Source organism: Netta rufina, assembly GCF_964035555.1.
Source record: "Netta rufina genome assembly, chromosome: Z".
Classification (NCBI taxonomy): domain Eukaryota; kingdom Metazoa; phylum Chordata; class Aves; order Anseriformes; family Anatidae; genus Netta; species Netta rufina.
Window position 1 is genome coordinate 49,202,734 of NC_140126.1, and position 12,653 is coordinate 49,215,386.

Here is a 12,653-nt window from a genome sequence, read left to right on the forward strand (position 1 = left end):
GTGACTTAGATATCTCCCAAGCACAAAGCCCAAGTAGACCAGTGATCATGTCCCGCTGAGAAAGGAGCATTTCCAAGACAGCCATGTCTGCTTGCACCATTTATATGGAGTGACATAAATTAGGTGTCCTCCACTACCCACTATCCAGGCCTAGGTGCACAAAATACTTAAAATGCAGTGTGTCAAATCATGTCTTCTTTTTCTTTAAGCTTCCCTGGCTACCAAGCTTCAACATATTGTTTTCCCTCCCCTCTCCTTTTTGGAAAGCTTGGAATTGTCCCCTTGAGTTCAAAACATGATTGAAAATGGTTATGTCTTACACCATCCTATCCTGCCAAAAATATTTGCACTTCTGCATACAGCTTAGGGAGTTGTGTGTGTTTCAGCTCTTGCCACAGCCAAGGTCATTTGCACTCTGCAGTGTGATGGAGCCTGCATCCTCCCTTCACTTCCCTGGATTATGTGGCAGGAAGGTGGAAGTTCTCCAATATAATCAAGAAAACTGGGGAATATTGATAAATTAAGCCTGAAATTGAATAGCACGCTCCTTGCTTATTTATTTTGGTGCTCCATTTAGTGTATTCTGCATGGCCTTTGCAGCACCCAGTTGTAGTATGCTGCAGATTTTGTTATCGACAGCTGATAACAATCTCCTGAAAAGTTCTCCTGAGGAGAACTGGAACAGTTAGCAAATGGGAAAGGAGCAGCTGATGATGGGGCACAACATAAGTGTCTGAGTCAGCTAGAGAGCGTGACATTAGTACAGAAGATGGACGGTTCTCCTGAACGCATTAACTGCCCTGGCATCCATCTGCTAATCACTGGGTTCCAGTTAATCTGATGTTGCTGTAATGAAACCTTACAAAGCTGCCAGGATGGCTGCAGGCTCAGTGATACCTCACACAGCCTCTCTCTTTGTATTATTTCTGGAGCTTCCTCTGCACCCTTTAACTTCTTTAACAAGTTTATACATTTGGAGCACACCGTTGGGGTAAATGGGGTACATCCCACAAAAAGTGCATAGATGCAGGACCACAAAAAGTCCCAGTCCTAGCAATGCTGTTAAACTTTGCAGCTGATAGGCACCTTGGCCTGCCTGTGAAACAAAGGCCATGCCAGAGAGGAGGCAGAAAGGAGGCTTTTAGGTAAACACACACCACTACTGAAAACAGCTGCATGCAGGCCCCAAGGTCTAGGCCACCCTGTAAGGTGTGGCAGCTCCCTGTGGAGAGCACAGAAATGAGACCTGGAAGACTTCTGGATACCTGACTGTGGCCGTAGGGAGGGTGGCAAAGGTGTCAGGGTTAAAATCTCTCCTCCTTCCCTTTGGAGTGCAGCAAAGAGCTTCTCCTGAAACAGATCACAGCTTGGAAGTGGCCTCCTTCTCCCTCGCACATTTTCCCATCCCCTTGTGGCCTGCAGACTCCTGGAAGGGTGCCCACACATCTCTCCCCTCTGCAGGTCCCCACAGCTCCAGCTGCAATTAGACCTGCAGTCTTAGGGGTGACTTTGAGATCTTGCAGCAGTGGGGAAAGTGCTGGCAGTAAAGAAACTTTACATTATCATTATCATCGTCATCATCATGCTGAAAGGTGCAGCTGCTTTCCTTTTGTCTATTAAAGCCATTTCCGTGTTTCATATACAGGAAGCAGAGGAAAAAGTTGCATGACCGCCTTCGGCAGAGCCTCCGCTCAGAGAGGAACAACGTGATGAACATGGCCAATGGGCCGCACCACCCCAACCCACCACCCGACAATGTCCAGCTGGTGAACGTAAGTCCTACTGCCCACCTTTCAAACTAGTTTGCCAGTGTCATGGCAGAGCTTGCCCTGACACTGTGAGACTTCTCCCTGCCACAGGCTGGTGGCTGAATTCAATTGGCTCTCTCCACCCAGAGACAATCTGGGACTCTGTGATAAATACACAGCAGGATGAGATATGTTTCCGCAGATGGCCATTTCACTGGTGCAAGCCACAGTGCTGCAGATGTGCCTGCAGGCCTGGGACACCAGAGGCAACAGCAATGCCTCAAAACAAACCAACAAAAAACAACAACAGTAAAAACAACAAATAAAATGGTACCAGCACTGCAGTTGGGCTGAGCATGTCCACAGCGATCGGTTTCTACAAACACACTTTCTTGCTCTTCTTACCACCCCCGGTGGCTGCTAAGTGGGGCCAGCCATTGTGGATCAGGAGTGAAACTTTATGAGCACAGACCTCAGGCTGTCTGACACTGTACACGTCCAGGGAGCAATGACAGCTGTGATCCTCAGATCAGTAGTCCTCAAAAACAAGTTTCTTTTCTGAAATATAACAGCAATGCAGGGCTTGTAACAAGACAGTGAAAGGAGAAAGACGCTATCAACCAAAACACTGCTGCACCAGCTTGAGAGGAAAAGTTGGTGAAGAGTTAAGAAAAAAAAAAAAAAAAAAAAAAAAAAAGCCTTGGGGTAAAAGTCTTGCTACAGTCTTCACCTGGATAGTAGCAATGACTGTGGATATGTGGATGGGTCATGGTATGGCCAAGCCATGGCTAGCCATTTGTCAGAGAACAAAAAGCAATGGAAGCAGAGGGCCAGTCCCCACCTAATCTCTTACCCAAGCCCTTTTCTCTGCTAAGGCAACAGCAGTGCTGCCACTGACATTGATTAAGACATATTTTCAGAAGAGCTCAGCTTGTAATATTTCCCCTGAAATGAACTAAATCACAAACAGCTATTAAGAGACAGGAAACAAGTAGTCCACATTGAGTAGAATAGAGAGTCCTACCAGGAACAACATCTCTGGTGATATCAGTGGGCTACAGATAAAAACGGTTCAGGAGTCTAGGCACTACACACCTCTTGCGTTGGTACTGAAAACAGTTATTTCCTGCCCAGATATTTATGGTGCAATGAAAAATTGCCACTGCTAATTAACTACTCCTGTCTTGTCCACTGGACAATATTTTTTTTAATCTGTTAAGTGCTGGTTGCCTTTCCAGGTCTCTATCCTTGATGACTTCTCATTTCCTTCTTACATATGTAGGTTGATTATAGTGTGATTGGGATGCGGCCTTTTGCTAATTTCCTCATTTGTTCCCTTCAGTCTTGAGTTTAAATGGGATATATATACATGGAGCTGTACATGAATGTACTCAAAAGTGTAAGTGTTATGTTGGCCCACATTTGAGTGACAAAGTAAAAGTTTTGGTGCATAAAAGAAAAAAAAAATGTCTTTATGGAAGACAAATATGTTAATTACATCTGCAGATGTGCTGTAAATTTTGGTTTGTAAACATAAGGTTTGTATGTTTTTTCTTCAGCAGTACGTTTCAAAAAATGTAATCTCCAGCGAGCGTGTCATTGAGCGAGAGACAGAGACCTCGTTTTCCACGAGCCACTACACCTCAACAACACATCACTCCATAACAGTCACCCAGACGCCCAGCCACAGGTACTCAACTGGGAAGTAAAACAGCACCTGTAATATACATCCTGCTGCTGTTGCAAAACAGAAAAGTTATGAGAGAGATAGAGAGAGAAGTCATCGCGTTTTAATTTTATGACTAACAATATTTAGTGTCATGTCACCTAACTAATTATCTTTCCAGGAATTTACAAAGTGCTTATTGATTGAATGGCATTCCAACACTGTTAGAGTGAGTTTCAGTATATGCAGATTGCTATATTAGTGACTGATCTGTTTTAAAGATCAGTCTCCGGTCCTAGAGTATGGAAAGCCTTCCTTCTTCTTCATTTTTTACAGATATGCAAAATCATCTCAGTGTGCGTGGATTCCTATAATTCACAAAAATCTGCAGCCCCAGTTACTAGCCCTAAGGCGCTGCACATCCAAAGCTGCAGCAGAGTCCTTGCTACCCCCGGTTAAACTTCTCATATGCGTATTCAGTCAAAGTACCCTCTGACCCTCTGCTCCCTTCTCCTTCTTCCCTGCAGCTGGAGTAATGGCCACACTGAAAGCATCCTCTCCGAAAGCCACTCAGTGCTTGTCAGTTCCTCGGTGGAGAATAGCAGGCACACCAGCCCAACAGGGCCACGGGGCCGCCTCAATGGCATCGGTGGGCCACGGGAAGGCAACAGCTTCCTCCGGCATGCAAGAGAGACCCCTGACTCCTACCGAGACTCTCCTCACAGTGAAAGGTACCACATACTACCTCATTTCTTCCAGCTGGCCAGGCCTGGTGAGCCCAGAGGGTTTCCCTGCTTGGCACCACAGGAGGAATCCCAACAGTGCTGCTCATGTAGGGCATACCTCCCCTCATTTGTAAAGGTGGAGTGATTTACAGTCAACAAAAAGAATCTTGCCTTCCTGCCTCTGCTGGATTTTTCCTAATAGATGCAATTCATATTTGGATAAGCTCCACTGAAGTAATTTTTCAGAAATTTTCATTGTAGAGTAAAAAGATCTCTGACTAATTATTGATTTTAAAACTGAGAGATTTTATCAGACACAAAAGACCGGGAGAAAGCAATGTATGGAGACAATGTATGGAGACAGGGAGAAATGCAGGAGGAGGGCAACAAGGACTCCTAATACTATAGGAATTCAGCCACCACCTACTTTCTGGGGGATTCCAGGTACTAAACCCATTATCTCTTTTGAAAATTCCCCTTGACATCTTACTAAATAAAAGCAAAGAACACAAACTGTAAGCCAGAAGAAGGTAAGTCTTTATTGAATCAAGAGTAGTCAGAGGCGAAGTTAGCCAGGATTTTTCCAAAGAACTAACTTTTTTTTTTTCCTCTGGAAGTCTCACTCATTGATACCTAATGTCTGCCTTGAAGTGAATGAGTTCTAAGAAAACTTTCACTGAAAAAGGCTTTTCAGGCTGAAGTTGGGATTTTATCTCAAGATCATGGCATAGCCCCAGAGTAGAAAAAGAAAGACTGAGAAAAAACAAGGTATTTGAAGACAGCCTTGCTCCCAGAAATCAGAGGCCAAAAAGAAAGAAAACAAAGGGTTACTGGACCAATTCTCTGAGCACTGTGAAATCACAAGAGTTTTGATATCGTGGGATGTCCATGATGTCAAAAATGCAGCCAGGCAATCCACAAGGAGACCAAGTTATATAGGAGACTTATTGTGGTTTCCAGAAAAATGAATGTGCAAGTACAGCAAAAGCCATTTCAGTGGTACTCCCTCTGCTATACAAAGACCAATTGTTTAGTGGCAGGACAGTGGACTACAGCTGAGGGCCCTCTGAACATGGTTTGTAGGACAATGAAGGACAGCAAAATGGCCCTCTTCTTTTAAAAATATCCGTAATTTACCATGCAATTTAGTTTTCAAAATATGTGGTTCACATGAGATAAACAACCATGGCCGCAGTCCAGCAGAGCACTTACTCAAGATTAACTTTTAATTGTGTGAGTAGCCCTGTTGAAATCAGTGGTATTACTCATGCGGGTGAAACTTGGCATGTGCTTTGCAGGATCAGGACCTACGACAGTAAATACAGCACTGTCCTCTGCCTGGGAACTGAGCTGGAAGCACTGCCACATGCCCACCAGCACTGTGTAATAGAGCTTCAGATATATGGGTATCTGGGTGTGAGAAGCACAGACCATTCACACAGGCTTCACGTGCTGGTGCAGGTGTCCTGGGGCACACAAGAGCCACACCCTGATACACCATGTTTTTAGGGAGAGAAGAAGCATGTGCCCTTCCATTCCAATGACAAGAAAAGATGTTTTGTAAATGATTCAGTTTCTGGACTATTATGGTACAGGTGAAAAACAGCAACATTTCTGTGATAATTCACCATGCATTGATGGCTTGGCCTGTGCTCGAAATGACAGTGAATTTGGAATGCAGAAAATAGTTCCCCAGGCTTTAAATTAGGCCTCATCTATATTTAGAAAGCAGGAAATACATGGAAGATCATTTCTGAGAGATGGATTGCGGATATGTGTGTATATATAAGAGAGAAAATAAGAGTTATTTGCAACTAAAAATGATTCTGAAACATAAAGGAGCATGCAAACTGACAAATAACTTCCTGAAGCAAAGTAATGTTGAATTAGCAAATCAAGTCTGTGCTCCGTTCATCTTCCAGGTCCCCAGCTCCCTTACCATTCTGGAATGAAATGGAACAGACATTAGCAGAGACTCTTTTGCATGGCCCTATCCCTCTGTTGCATCCCATGCTGTGAAATCTGTTTATATGAGCAGAGGTCTCAAGCATATGCATTTTAGAAGGTCCTTGGCCACCTGACAGGAGAGAAACTCATAAAATACCACCTCTGCTTGAGAGGTGAAGTTAGCAGCAAGTAACCAGTTAACTTGCTGGATGTGTATACACTCTGATCCCCTTTCATCAAGCCAGCATGGATGGCCAAAAATCTGGATAAATCCATCACCTTCTAACCTGAAAGGTTAAAATTCGTGAAAGGAATTTCAGAAAAGGCTAGAGCTGCATGTGTTCAGTGCCTGCACCTCAGCTTGTGGACAGCAGCTTGTTAGCACTATCCCATTGTGCTGTGTGGGAATACACCAGAAACGTGGGAATGCATGACACACCAGCACGAGTAATTTCACTCTGATGGAAGCGTGCACACAGAGTACATTGAACACGTTTAAATAACTTAGTACATTAAAAGAACCAGTTTGGCAAAACTCTATTGTGTCCACAAGACCTATGTCCAAAGCTGTACCAGAAGGCTTTAGAAAGGCTTCAGTTCCTCGGACCCCACCTATGTTACAAAGCAAAAGGGATGAAAAGCTTACTAGTGCAAGGAAAAATAAAGAATTGTTTTGTACATTTAGTATGCAAACCTATTAACTTCTATTAGTTCCCACTTGCAACCACCTTGATTAATTCTTGTGCATAACTCCAGATTTTTTTTCTCCTGTTCCTCAGCTGATGTAAGTCATTTACCTCAATTGAAACCAATTTACCCTAGTTCACATCTGTTCAGGATCTGTGCTGGTTTCTCTTTTCTCCAATAACTGTTTTAAACAAGAGGCATACATGGAACTGAGTCATAGGTTGGATGAGGAAGTTGGATTCAGATTTATTTTGATACTTTCAGACTCAAATAAATAAATCACTAATGAAAAAATAAATAACTTCATGAACCATAGCCATATAACTTGTCTCAATGGGTCTGTGTGAGAGATGTAGCTTAGAAAGATTTTAAGTTTGGACGGAGATGAAATTCAAGAAAGTAAACTTAGGATAAGAAAAAAAAGCAAAGCCAAATGATGCAAAATGTCATGTTGGGCACTGTGCCTTTGATCAGGAGGTTTCAGCTGATCCTCATGAATCTGCGTGACCTCATAGCATCCCACAGAGCTCCACTGATCCAAACCAGCTGAGAGTCCTCTTCCTTTGAGACAAGTTCAGTAGCAACAGCTGAGCTTCACTTTCAGAAGTCACCTTTGACCACTCCCCATCCTACAGAAACTTTTGACAGAATAGGTGCAAACTTTGCAGAGCATTCATTAACACTAAGTTAGAATGTCCTCTCCATCAGCATTTGTTCCCTGGTGAAGACAGATAAAGTTTCATGTTTAGGCTTATGAAGCGTTAGCCAGGCCCATCTGAACTTGGGCCCAGTCAGAGAAGGCAAGGAAGCACATGCTGATATGTAATAATGCCAAAAGTAAATAATAATAATTTTAATGCTGCAAAACCCAAAGGGAAAGTTGTAAGGATTACATTGCACTGAAACAAAAGCTGGCATTAAAAAAAAAAAAAAGAAAAAAAGTGTTTCAGAAGTTTTATGTTGTTTCAAGACAGGAACAGGGTTGTAAGGTGGTAGCTGCAGTGTGGAGATGATTTAACAAGTGCTCAGACAAGTGCAGTGCTTATTGCAACTTCCTAGAGGACGAATATATGATTGCTTTTGAAATGCTTGAAGCTCTATACACTCTAGTATCAAGAGTCCACTCTGTAATAAATGTCCTGATTCTCATGCTGGATTCCTGGGCATGCCTCAGGCACTGCACTATGGAGCCATGTTTCTTTGCAGATAAACCTACTGGATAGAGTAGCTAGATCACTATGCACGGAGCAGAACAAAGCTGCAGGGACAGTGCTGCAAATCCTCCTCTGACTATCCCTAGGAATTGAAATTAACAGAATCTGGCTCTAGATTTTGTCCAGACTTTGTGTTCCTCCTTATCCTGAGACAGTCTGGTTGCCAGAAGAGGGTGAAGCCCCAGGAGAACTGTCCCTCAGTTCCCTCCCTTTTTTTTTCTCCTATTTGTTTGCATGTATCCCTGACCCTGGCCAAATCCTGCCAGAAGTGCAGCAGCCATTAGAGAAAATACTTGCAAATGCATTTTGTTTCTGGCAGTCCCCCAGTCTCTGAATCCCTTCCCTGGCTTCATTCCAGGAAATTATTCTGGCAAATAATTTACAGCATCTCCATGGCTCTTCTGAGGTGAATAGACCTAGGGGCTTTGCTCTGCTCTTCCTGCTTTCAAACATTTCCCCCCAAAGTCCCAGAAGTCAGAGGTTTTACAGGCTCATATGCTATAGAACTAATAGCAACAAGAATGTCTGGATGCTGAGGATGCACATGAGGATGCTGGGGATCTTAAGGGGCTCTCTGCCTTCTTCCTCACAGCCCACATAAGCAGCCATGTTCACGTGTCACCGATTCTGTGTCCACAAACTTCTCCCATCTCTTTTCGTCAGGTATGTCTCAGCTATGACCACACCAGCTCGCATGTCACCTGTTGACTTCCACACTCCGACTTCTCCCAAGTCCCCCCCATCTGAAATGTCACCGCCGGTTTCCAGCTTGACCGTCTCCATCCCTTCGGTGGCGGTGAGTCCCTTTATGGAAGAGGAGAGGCCGCTGCTCCTGGTGACCCCGCCACGGCTGCGTGAGAAGTACGACAACCACCTTCAGCAGTTCAACTCCTTCCACCACAATCCAGTTCACGAGAGCAACAGTCTGCCACCAAGTCCTCTGAGGATAGTGGAGGATGAGGAGTACGAGACCACACAGGAGTATGAACCAGCACAGGAGCCTCCAAAGAAACTCACCAACACCCGGCGGGTGAAAAGAACAAAGCCCAATGGCCATATTTCCAGCAGGGTAGAAGTGGACTCCGACACAAGCTCTGAGAGCACCAGCTCTGAGAGTGAAACAGAGGATGAAAGAATAGGTGAGGATACACCATTTCTGAGCATACAAAACCCCATGGCCACCAATATGGAGCCGGCCACTGCGTACCGGCTGGCTGAGAGCAGGACTAACCCAGCAAATCGCTTCTCCACACCAGAAGAGTTGCAAGCGAGGTTGTCTAGTGTAATAGCTAACCAAGACCCTATTGCTGTATAAGACATAAACAAAACACATAGATTCACATGTAAAACTTTATTTTATATAATGAAGTATTCCACCTTTAAATTAAACAATTTATTTTATTTTAGCAATTCCGCTGATAGAAAACAGGAGAGGAAAAAAAAACTTTTATAAATTAAATATACGTATGTACAAATGTGTTATGTGCCATATGTAGCAATTTTTTACAGTATTTCAAAAATGGGGAAAGATATCAATGGTGCCTTTATGTTATGTTATGTTGAGAGCAAGTTTTGTACAGCTACAATGATTGCTGTCCCATAGTATTTTGCAAAATCTTCTAGCCCTCAGTTATCCTGGCTTTTTTGTGCACTGCATTATAATGACTGGATGTATGATTTGCAAGAATTGCAGAAGTCCCTCTGTTTGCTTGTTGTAGAATCCCCAGATCAAAAAAGCCCTCTTATGGCACTCCCACCCTACTCACCTCACCAGAAAATGACAAAAAAAAAAAAAAAAACACAAAAAAAAAAAAAGGAAAGAAAGAAAAAAAATCAACAAAAAAGATATTTTCTTCTATAAGAAGTTTTATTTTCCTTTCTGTATATGAAATGAGTTTTGTCTGCTCTCTGCCAGCCAAAAGGTTTGCTTCATTGAGCACTGGGATAATAGTAGATCCAACAGCATGCTACTATTAATTACAGCAGGATAACAAACAAAACAAAACAAAAACAAAAAAAAAAAAAAACAAAAACAAAAAAAAAATGCATTAAGTAATGTTACTTATAGAAAGAAAGTAATACTGTGATTTTAAACCAAATATATTATTAATCAGAGGTCAGCTTGTAATCACTAGGAGCTGCCATTTCATTATTTTCCAGATCTAATTGTTCTAGTTATCCCTTAGAAAATGGGTTTAGGTTAGCTGAAGCTTTGAACCCAATATTCTATTTAAAAGTTTAAAAAGAAAAAAGAAAAAAAAAAAAAAAAAAAGAAAAGAGAGAAGAAAAAAAAAAAAAAAGATTTATATTAGTTTAAGTTAATGGGGCAAATATTATAGCAGATATCTGTAACCAAGCAAGGAAGAGATCTAGCTGGAAAACAAATGCCACTAATAAAAGTGCAATCAGTTTTCACCTCTATTTTTTAATGTTGATTTTTAAGAGATGGTTTATTCTTTTTTCCCCTCAGTTTTCTCCTGTTTCTTCCCCTACTCAAAAAGATCCCTGACAAGCTTCTAGCAATACCTTGTTAGCATTGCTTTTGGAGTAAGGGTTATTCTCGGACACAGAAATGACTTTCAGGGAAGAATTTATCTGCTGAGTAGTTAAAAAGGATAGGCAGTAGGAAGGACATAGCAAAAGTATGGAATTCATTTCTAGTCACCTTTATTGACTCCATTATTTGGGGTGGAGGAGGCCAGGCTGATGCAAAGGCAAGCACACGATGTGGGTTACAGCCGTACTGTGCGTGGCTATTTGATATGAATGTTTATGTAGCCACTGATGGCCTTGAAGTCTTTGACTAGTAATGAATAAGGGTGCTGTTGGTGCTGGAGCTGTTGCATCCATTCAGACAGAAGCAAATGGCCTCTTTTGCACTGAATTCCTAACAGTTTAGTCAGGGTCACTCTGCCTCTTCTCTTCTTTTCATTTTTGTTGTGTTCAGTTGGCACAGCATAGACTCAGGATTGATGTGGAAAACAAATGTTTTTCCTAGACTCCGGGGATTCTGAAAATGAGAACATATGTTCTACAGGTATTACTGGACTCTAAATAAGAGCCATGTCAAGAGAACAAGAATTTCAGCCAAACTACACTCATCCTTTGGGCCACGTCCTGGTCCCAGTTAAATGAAGAGAAATAAGTCAAGGAAATTTTGTGAGATGTAAACCCAAGCAACTAAAGTCCTGACTCAGTAAATTGTTCAAGCATATGCTTATGCTAATCCCAGCAAAAGTTATCTTCAGCATGTGCTAGACTCCCATTGACGCATCCAGTGTATGCATAAAGTTAAGCATGTGTTTAAGAGTTTTGCTGAACAAGATGTCCTATTGATTTCAGACCTGAAAGCAAAGTTTAGTAAATGAAGCTATTTATCAGGAGGATGAAAATTAATGAGTTTCTCACTGTATAGGTCAAGCACGTCACATTAGTAAGAATTTGGAGGAGTCTAACTGACCACCAGATTCAGCAGAAAAAGAACAAAAAAAAAACTTAGAATAGGAAGAAAATGATGACAAAGTTGGATGCTAGGATGCTGGTGGTGGAAGCAAAAGATGAGGAAACTAGTACAGCTTTGGGCTACATGGTGACTTAAATAGCACTGCTTATTTGAGAAGTCTATGGGAGATGGCAAAGCTTGGCAACTAAAAACTGTCCAGACTCAAGACCCTTTTGCCGTTTCTTCCCTAGCTGGCATGTACTTGAACACACTTTGCCTTTGCAGACCAAAACAAAAGCTCTGTACGAATTCTTGATACCATACACTCATTTTCATCCCTTTAGTCATGCCTATTTATCTGCAATCCCATGCAGCAGTACATCCACCTCCCCAGTAACTCTACAACTCAGTAGTACAGAGGGCCAGGTGAACTTTCCTGATTGCAGACCACCAGTTTCCAAAAGTTTTGCACTGTTTAGTTTCCAGAGGCACTTGAAAATCTGTCCTTTCAGTAACATTTCTGATACTGCAAAGATCTTGTGAGACAGACAAGACAGAAAAAGGAGGGCATAGAAGCAAGATACTTGCTCCCAAAATGCCCATTTTAGTGGCAGAATAGAGATTATAATACAGGGCTTTTGTAATCTCCTCCAGTATAGATCACATACAAGGCCAGCTCACATTCAGGTGTCTGTGGTAGCCCAGACAGATTAATCAGGATGGAAAAGGATCTTGCCTTGAAGTGGAGTAAATTATTTGACTACCCAATAGGGCCAATAGGAAAGGAAGGAGCAATTGCATGCTTGGGAGCTGTACATGTGAGATTTATTCAGTGTGAATCTAGGGGAAAGTGTCACACCTCTTCTGTTGCAGTGCCTCAAAGTCAAAGCGGTGTGCAGTCCCTGCTCCTCCCCCTGGTACATATAGTAGTGTGTTATAGAGTAAGCATGAAATTAGGCTGGGGACTTCACACAGACCTAAGAACAAGAAAATACAATTGGGGATATGGCTGCCTAAGCCCTTAGGTCTTTGGGAAGATCCCAGCCTTACAGCACAATTCATGCAGCAGTGAGTTACGGGAGTTGCCCTGGCTTGGCACTCACAGAAGTTGGAGCAGGACGCGGCCCCCTCCCCTCTGGACTTGTTTTTAGCATACTGTGAGGATGGTAGGCATCGTCCACGTCAGTCAAGTCCACACCCTGAAGTTAGCAAGTCTACATGGCC

The 12,653-nt window shown here is 42.6% G+C and overlaps 1 protein-coding gene across 3 annotated transcripts in view; it reads left to right on the forward strand.

The window, feature by feature from the left end:
* NRG1 (neuregulin 1) overlaps positions 1 to 9,302 on the forward strand; it is a gene marked incomplete at both ends in the record, with an annotated part of 180,219 nt that extends 170,917 nt beyond the window's left edge. For all 3 annotated transcript variants that reach the window (XM_084305026.1, XM_084305024.1, XM_084305025.1), the window contains 4 exons: positions 1,646 to 1,772; positions 3,308 to 3,438; positions 3,942 to 4,145; positions 8,651 to 9,302. In XM_084305026.1, the coding sequence (XP_084161152.1) occupies positions 1,646 to 1,772; positions 3,308 to 3,438; positions 3,942 to 4,145; positions 8,651 to 9,302 (1,114 nt within the window). The remainder of the gene's footprint in view (positions 1 to 1,645; positions 1,773 to 3,307; positions 3,439 to 3,941; positions 4,146 to 8,650) is intronic.
* Between the last annotated feature and the right edge of the window lie 3,351 nt (positions 9,303 to 12,653).